Here is an 8,216-nt window from a genome sequence, read left to right on the forward strand (position 1 = left end):
AGCACTGCCCTGGGCAGCCTGTTCCAATGCCCCACAGCCCTTTGGGGAAGAAATTGTTCCCCAAATCCAACCTCAACCTCCCCTGGTGCAACTTGAGGTCGTTTCCTCTGCTCCTGGCGCTTGTTCCTGGGGAGCAGAGCCCGACCCCCCCTGGCTCCAAGCTCCTTTCAGGCAGTTCAGAGATCAGAAGGTCTCCCCTCAGCTCCTGTTCTCCAGCTGAACCCCCCAGGTCCCTCAGCCGCTCCCATCACACTTGTGCTCCAGACCCTCACCAGCTCTGTTCCCTTCTCTCAACTCGCTCCAGCACCTCAAGGGCTTTCTTCTAGAAGACAAGAATGGCCAACAGGACCCTGAGCCACCCTGACATCCCTGAGAAGAGTCAGGATGGAGCCTTGGGGATGGAGGCATCTGAGCACCATCCTCCCTGCATCCCTGGTGCTTGTCAGCTCAGCTGGACCACATGCACAGGTGTCATCAAGCATCACATGGGGCAGGATGGGCACAGTGCCGCTCTTACCTTCAGTGCGGATGGTGAAGGGTGAATCCCCCAGGCGCTTGGCTGAGAACTGCCCTCCCAGCGACGTCATCAGGAAGCACAGGGTGAAAAATCCAATGCCCAGCACAAATATCCTGGAGGAGGGAAAGCAAAGCTGCAGCAACGTGTGACGAGAAACCAGCTCCCTCCTCGGACAACCCCACCACCCTTTGTCCCCCAGGTGACCCCTCTGCACAGCGGCATGAGCCACATTTTTGGGGGTGTCTGGAAGAGGCAGCTGGGACAATCCCCGTCTCCATCCCAGTGGCTTTCCCACCCAGTCCCAGCAAGGTGCACCCCTGTGGCCCCAGCCCCACCAGAGCACACAAGGATCTCACCCCTACCACGGCCAGACACATGCACACTTCATGAAAAGCCCTGAGATGCTTCTGCCCAAACCCTGGCACCGAGCAGGTGGGTTTTGCCAGAGAACACCCTCCAAAATCCCTGCAGCCTGCTCCAATGGCCAGGCCTGGAGAGGGAGTGGAAGACTCAGATCTCAGCGGGGAAAGCTGAACCGGACCTCAGCTGCCCTCGATGCTCCGTGAGATCCAGCCCAAGAGCCAACAGCCCCAGCACACCGCAGAAACCACAACAATGAATAATTCCCATATTCCTCCTGGGAGAGTCCAGAGAAAAGAAAGACCTTGTAACTTCCCCTTCACTCAAAGGATCTAAAAAAATAAAACCTTTTCTTTTTTTTTTTTCTTCACTCAAAAAAAGCTCTTTTGTTCCCCTGTAACTAGGCCACCGGTATTTACCATGGTGTCTGGCATCGCCTGCACGGGCAGCCCTGTGCTCATCAGGATGAGGAGGGACCAGCGCTGGTGGCACACGCGGTGACCTGGATCTGTCCCATCACTGCTTTGTTCATCCAGAGCGCAGACCGGGACGGCAAGAAAGTGTGTCCCACAGGGACGTGCCACGCAGGACACCGATCCACATGTCACTCCCGGCCAAGCTCGTGGTCACCTCCAGCTGCCAGACAGGCAGGAGCTCTCAGCCCTGCCCCTATTCATACCAAATCCAGGCCGGTAACTTTTTGAGTGTGAAAAGGCTGGAGGAGGAGCTCTGTGCAAGCATGAGGGTTGTGCACCAAGGAGCACAATGACCTGGCCACTTCACATTCTCAGGGATGCTGCCACTGCGTCCAGGTCCTCATGGAGCTGGAGCATCCTCCAGCAGACACACAGACAGAGCTGCTGCTAGGCACCGCGTATGACAGCTCCCAGTGCCACAGACGTACCCAAGATCTCAGCTAGCCAAACCCAAGGAAAATTTCAAGGAGCAAAAGGAGAAAAGACAACTCACAGCCAGCCTTGGGAAACAATGGGTTTGTCTTCAAATAGATAGATCCTATGTGGGACAGGGAGCTGAGCAAGCCCTCAGGGGTGCCCGCTGGCATTTCTGCCTCTCAGCACCCCTGAGCAGAAGGGAAGCAGGAACGGGTGACTCAACTTTGCAAGTTCACAACATTATCACAGAAGCTGCTCACAGAAACACAGCGCAGCCACCCAACACGGAAACCAGGCTTTTGCAGAGAAAGGCTTGCAAAGGAATGGGAATGCCACAGCCTCCCTCTAATCGTTATCATGTCACTAAAAAGCAGAGAATTAGGAGCCAGTCATTAGGTCTGGGCTACAACACGCCAGCATTGCAATTATCTATTGCTGGAAAGGGCTGGCAAGTAAAGTAACTTGCTTCAAAGCACTCGTTAGCTACAGGAGATGTTGTGGAGAGCTGAAGTACAGCGTCGAGCAAAGACTGGGCTTCCCCGGAGAGATCTGCTGAAGGAGCTTCTCCTGCCTGCAGATGCTCCTGGGCAAGACACAGAGTCTTCTCAGGACCCCACGGGCTCCCACCTCCGTCTCACCAGCTCCGATGCCGCTCTCGCCCAGCCAAGCCACACGGTGCCCAGATCCAGGGCAGCCTTGCTCTCGGCATCAGGCAGCTCAAGAGCAAACGAGGATCAGCCCTGCCCACCCCAGATGGGCATCTCACCCCTGTCTGTCTGTTCATCCATCCATCTGTCCCCAGCCGGGTCCCAGCAGACCAAGGTCACCTGGCCACGGGCTCTGGACAAGCAGTACCCTGCAGCTCCCAATGCCCTTCTCACCTCCCACCTAATCAAGAGAAAAAGCAACACCTTGGGCTCGTTAGCATTAACGAGCTCTGCAAGCAGCATGCTCAGCCCCACACAAATGCTCCCTGACCCCCAGCCAGGCACAGCTCAGTAAAACTGCCCAACATCCCTCTGCAGGGGCAAAGCAGCTCAAGTTGCTTTTATTTCTGAAAGAGCCTGCCCTGGGGGTTGGAAAGCAGTTTAAACAAGCTATAGAAAGTCTCTCCCTGGTAGGAAAGGCCACTAGCAGAGTGGAGAAGGCACAAGCTGGAGGAGGAAGAAGAGGTCAAAGCCAAGCCCACAACCGAGGGTTCTCCCTGGGAGCACATCATGGTACAAAACCCACCCAAAGGTCCCATCCTGCTGCCAGCTGCCCCCTTCCCCAAGGGGCATTTTAATAAAGCATCACCTGATTAAATAACCAGAGCTGATCCTGCTCTTCATTCTCACCCCTCCTGTTGACAATATCTTCATCATCTTGCAAGACCTTTATGCATTTTAATGTTCATAATTATAATCTGGCAATGAGTGAAACACCAAGAAGAAAGAAAGAAAAGGAGGGAGGAAAGAAAAAGATTCAAAGGCGATCTGTGCTCTAGCATCTCATAAGAAGACAAAATCTTTTGATTTTGACTGTATTACAGAGAGAGTGGAGGACATGCAGGATGCTTCCCTCCCCTCCCCCTCCAAAAAATAGATAGAGCCTAACCAGGATGAACATGCTTAGGAGAGAAGCGGATCCAGCCCAGCAGCCGTGCTCCAGGGAGCAGGGGGGCTGCAGGGATGGATGCTCAGCCTGAGGACCCCATCTCCTACTTCGTGCCCATCTTCTCCAGCTGAACAAAAACGCTCAGCCCAGCCTTAACTGAGCTGAAACTCCTTATGCAGAAAATACCATGAAGTAGGTAAAATGTATCTATCAAGGCCCAGATCTTCCAAACTGCCCACCAAATGCACTGGTACACCTGGCCCCAAAATCAAGTCTTGCTCACTGAAGATCACAGAGCTCCAACAATCAAGTAATATCTCCTGTGGACACTGGCTTTGTCTGTCATCACACGTCACGTTTAATTCATTGCCCAGGCATGGTTCTGGTGCCAAGTCCCTCTCCACATCCTCCCCAAACTGAAATGTTCACAATTCTGCATCCTGGCTCAGTGCCCAAAAGAGAAGGAAGCCAAATTCTCCAAGTCTTTAGTGAAAATTGGAAGTGATGCCCCAGTCATTTCAGATTTTGGCTCATGGAACTGAAAGCTGGATGCGGGCAGGAGGGTCTGAGCAATGAGCTGGGAGGTGATGTGGGGAGGAAAAGCAACAGCACCCAGCGGGATGGGGCTGTGACACTGGGACTGTCTGCCCACGGTGCTGCATCACCCAGCTGGGACCTACAGGGAGAATATTATGCAGGTGCACAGGGAACCCAAGAGATACAGAGAAAGGTAATATCTTTTATTGGACAACTTTTCAACACCCAAGTCTCTTGAGCCTAAAAGCTGAACCACAATTTCAAACAGCAGCAGCCAGGCTAATAAAAAATGCTCCCTCTCCCGCAAACCTTGTTTTGCTCAGAGCCCGACACTGTCACGGCGCTGTTGAAATGATGCTCAGCCACAAGAATCTTCCTCCACGAAGCGGACTACGGTTAATTCTCTTACCAGCCCATGTTACAGACACATAGAAAGCCTGGCTTTCGTTTCCAGCTGGCAAAATTGCCTAAACTCCCAATGCTCGGCAAAACCAAGAGCTGGGTGAGTTGGACCAGGGCTCTACAGTGAATTCTTGCCCAAAACTGGCACTGTCACAAATGAAACACCCTTGGCTGCTGAGATCAAATCAGAGCCATCCTTGGGCATTTCTACAAACTGTTCCTACACTGATTTGCTCTCTCTCCCTTTCCTATTTGCTGCAGGCACTTTCACAGCTCAGGGCTTTGCTAAGCATGTCTGGAGGGTGATTAATGAAATGTTTTGGTGCAAAGGGCCAGCTTTCCTCCTCACTGTTTGCTGATGGCACCGCTGCCAGGAGTCTACACCAGGCAGCAGGTTGCACCGTGGGCTTCCATAGAGAAGCAAGGCTCTGCCCTGCCAGCAACAAGCAGCCGATTGTAAATCCTGGACCCATCCTGACTGCCACTATCTTCTGCTCCCGCAGATAGTCCTTGATTTACATCAGCTGAGAAGATGGGGTGCTGATTTTAGGGGAGCGGTGCTGATTTGCACTGGGTTATGGCTGGAGTGGGGCAGTGCCAACGCTTGCCCATGCTGGGCTGGGAGCAAAGTGACACAAGATCGTGATGTGGAAGGGTCAGGTTCAGCATGACACCGATGTAGAGGAGATGAAGAGCTGGACAGCACAGTGCAGCTAGGAGAGGGTGTTGGAATAGAATTCTCCTCTTACACAAGGAAAGCCTGACTGGTTAACAATAGGGTAACCCTACTGGTTCCAGGGGCGCTCTTACTGGTCTGCACTGGTTTGAGAGCAGATGCCAGCCCAGGGCACACAGACAGGGCTGTGCAGGGGCTCTGCTCCAGACACCAGGGACCCTCCAGCCTGGGGCTCTCCTACCATTACAAACCCCTCGTGCACACAGACCCCCATCTCTAAAGGGACATTGTGACCACCCTGCAGCTCACTGCCTGTGCTCCCCCAGGTCACCACAGAAGATGGGCTCCCCACGCCCCAGGAGTGATGCCCAGGGACAGCCATGCTCAAGACAGTCACTTCTTCGCTATGGACTTCAAACCTACTTAAGAAAGCAAACAGCCAGGCAAAGAGCATACCCCTGAGGTGTGTAGCTCCTTCCCACCTCTCTCACAGTCATTCCCCGCCCCACACTAGGCACAAGCCTGAATCGTGGGGACCTTTCATGTCCCTGCTCCGCCAGTGCTTCCCAACATCACTCTGGTCCTGTCCCCCAGCCCCAGGGCACTGCCGCGGGATCCAGCAGCAGGAATCGCAGAAACAGGCAACTCCAGGGGAGAGCCAGACAACATCTCCAAACCTGAGCACGAGCAAGCAGTGCAGGCACAGCCCCCTCCTCCAGGGCTAAGCCAAAAGGCAGCAAGTAGATCCCTTCAGTGATCCCAAGTGACCCCCAGCCCCCAAATACAGCAGAGAACACTGGGAACCACTGGGTTTGGCTCATCCCACCCTGTGCTTCATCCACCTGCCTTTTCCCTTTCTGAATGTTTCTGGTCCCTTTTCCCATATTAAAACCAAGGAATTACTGGTATCTCCCATATGTCTGAAGCCTGAAAGCAACCAAAGCGCATCTCTGTTGAAATAAGGAAACTGGAGAGCAAGGACTGGAGGGGAAAAGCAAACGCATGGAGGCAAAAATGGGGTTACACCAAGGGGAAGAAAGCCAGAGGTGGGCACAGGTATGCAGGAGCCGGAGGATTTCAGGCTTGGATATCAACCCCAGCCCTGCTGCCGGTTCAGAGTGGGTTTCAAAATCCCCATCAGTATGAGCAGATTTAAACCAGAGGAACCAATACCCACGTTTCTGAGAAACGTATTAAAAAAGACAAACAGCCCTATAATTAACCCCCAAAAGATACCGGCATGACGAGAGAACTGGGAGCCACCAGCCAGCGAGTGCTGCAGGAACCTACGGGCGAACTCACCTGGATCCCTGACATCCTAAAACGGGCTCAATCCGCCCCCGCACAGCGATCCACAGCCCAGCCCACCCCACCCCGCAAAACGTGCTCCGAGAACCGCGGGGGCCGAGCAAGGCGGGGGGAGCCCGGACAAGGAAAACAACTTTACCTAAAGGGTCTCAAGGTGACGAGGCATCTTCTGACCATTATCTTCCCATCTGCGTTGACTGTGATCATCGTTCAAAGTTGAGCGGGGGGGAGGAGGCGTCCCCCGCACCCCCCACCCACCCACCGAGGCAGCGAGCGGGGCTCAGCGGGCGGAGCGCGGGGCTCCGCGGGGGCGCATGGCGGGGCGGGGCGGGGCGCGGAGCGGGCGCGGAGCAGCCTCCTCCCCGCCCGCCCTCAGCCCTACCCGCTGCCGGCCGAGCCCATCGCCGGGGCCGCTCCGCTCCGCGCAGCCCGTGCGGGCGCAGCGCCCTCCCTGCCCCGCTCCGCGCAGCCCCGCGCAGGAAACTCCGCCCCGCGCAGGCTGCGCCGGGCACTGCGCGCCATCTAGCGGCATTGGGAGGCGCCCGGGGGTTATTCCCGGGGGCGGGAGGTGCTGTGCTTCCTTCGGGATGGGGGGGAAGAGATATTATTGGGGGGAGAATGGCCGTTTCGTGGCCGCATCCATCCACCGTGGTGACTTTGGGAGCCGGGGGTGGCCCTTGTGAAAATTGGGGGGATTAAACGAGAATCGCCACTGTGCAGCCCCCGCTGGGGGCTGTTTGCTTTGGGGGCCTGCAAGAAGCAAGGTGAGCCCCACTTCTGGGGAACAGCAGAGGTCTGGAGTCAGGCTCTGGCAGCACCAGCCTGAGGCTTTGCTTCCCCATCACGCTGTTTTATTTCTGGGGGATCACAGTCACAGCCCACAATGTGGCTTCCAGTGTCCCCAGGCACCCCCGGTGCTGCCAAAAGGACCAGGGTGGTATGGGGGTAGGGGGGGTGGGATGGGGCAGGGAGGCGTCCTTGGGAAGACAAAGAAGTGGCCATGAGAGCTGAGGCAGGAGAAGCAGCTGCTGAGCTCAGCAGAGGTGTTCTCAGCTCACACGTGAAAGGTGACAGGCACAAAAGGCCTCCCAGAGCTTTGGACTTCAAGGAACTGGATGTGCACAGAGCCCAGGGACACCCCATTTCCATCCCCTGTCTCCAGGGTGCCCAGCTGCCACACCAGCCGTGAGGGAGGGGACACATCGTCTTGCATGGTGAGCACTAAACCAATAAGAGCTGGAAGGAGAGCGTTGTCCTTGGTGTGCACGTATGGCCAGGCCCCAGGACAGGACCAGGCTGCTGCCCATGGCGGTTGTGGTGCAAATGGGGCCCCCTCATGTCATGCTGTCCCCATGGCTAGCCGTCCCTCTCTGCACTTCATACCGCCATGGGCACCATAAAGCAGAAGGTGACACTGAGGGAAAGCTGCCCCTTTGCCTTTCCCATGGTGGGACACTCTTCTCTTGCTTCCCTGGGTGAGAAACATCCCTTCGACCCCAACAACCTGATGTGGCTCAACTGTCTACTGCCAGCATCTACCTCCCAGCACCACACAGCCAACCACCCCCTTTTACAAACCAGTTTTGGGGTCCTTCGCTTGTGCAGAATCCTGATGTTTTCCCATTAGGGTGAAGAAGAAGAAGAGATGCCGTACTAGGACTGTTGTGATACCATAACTTTGATTTCCATAGGGATCCCAGGCACTCACTCTGCTCCCTTCTCCCTGGTGTAACCCAGGAGTGGCTGCAGTCAGCAGAGCTCCAGGTAGCATATGCTACAACAGCATCCGCCACAGGCGAACTCAGAGATGAAAGACAGCTGGAAATTTTCCACAAACAGCACTTTCTCCCCATGAAACAGCACTTTTTTGCCAAGGAGAAGCGAGAAGAAAAACCACATCCTTTTGAGTGTCATAAATACAACAGGA

At 55.2% G+C, this 8,216-nt stretch overlaps 1 protein-coding gene across 2 annotated transcripts in view; it reads right to left on the bottom strand.

Annotated features, from left to right (window-relative positions):
• Positions 1-6,496, bottom strand: part of MGAT5B (alpha-1,6-mannosylglycoprotein 6-beta-N-acetylglucosaminyltransferase B) — a gene marked incomplete at both ends in the record, with an annotated part of 58,002 nt that extends 51,506 nt beyond the window's left edge. For both annotated transcript variants that reach the window (XM_080356399.1, XM_080356398.1), the window contains 2 exons: positions 518-630; positions 6,429-6,496. In XM_080356399.1, the coding sequence (XP_080212525.1) occupies positions 518-630; positions 6,429-6,496 (181 nt within the window). The remainder of the gene's footprint in view (positions 1-517; positions 631-6,428) is intronic.
• Between the last annotated feature and the right edge of the window lie 1,720 nt (positions 6,497-8,216).

Source organism: Nesoenas mayeri (assembly GCF_963082525.1).
Source record: "Nesoenas mayeri genome assembly, chromosome: 19".
Taxonomy (NCBI): domain Eukaryota; kingdom Metazoa; phylum Chordata; class Aves; order Columbiformes; family Columbidae; genus Nesoenas; species Nesoenas mayeri.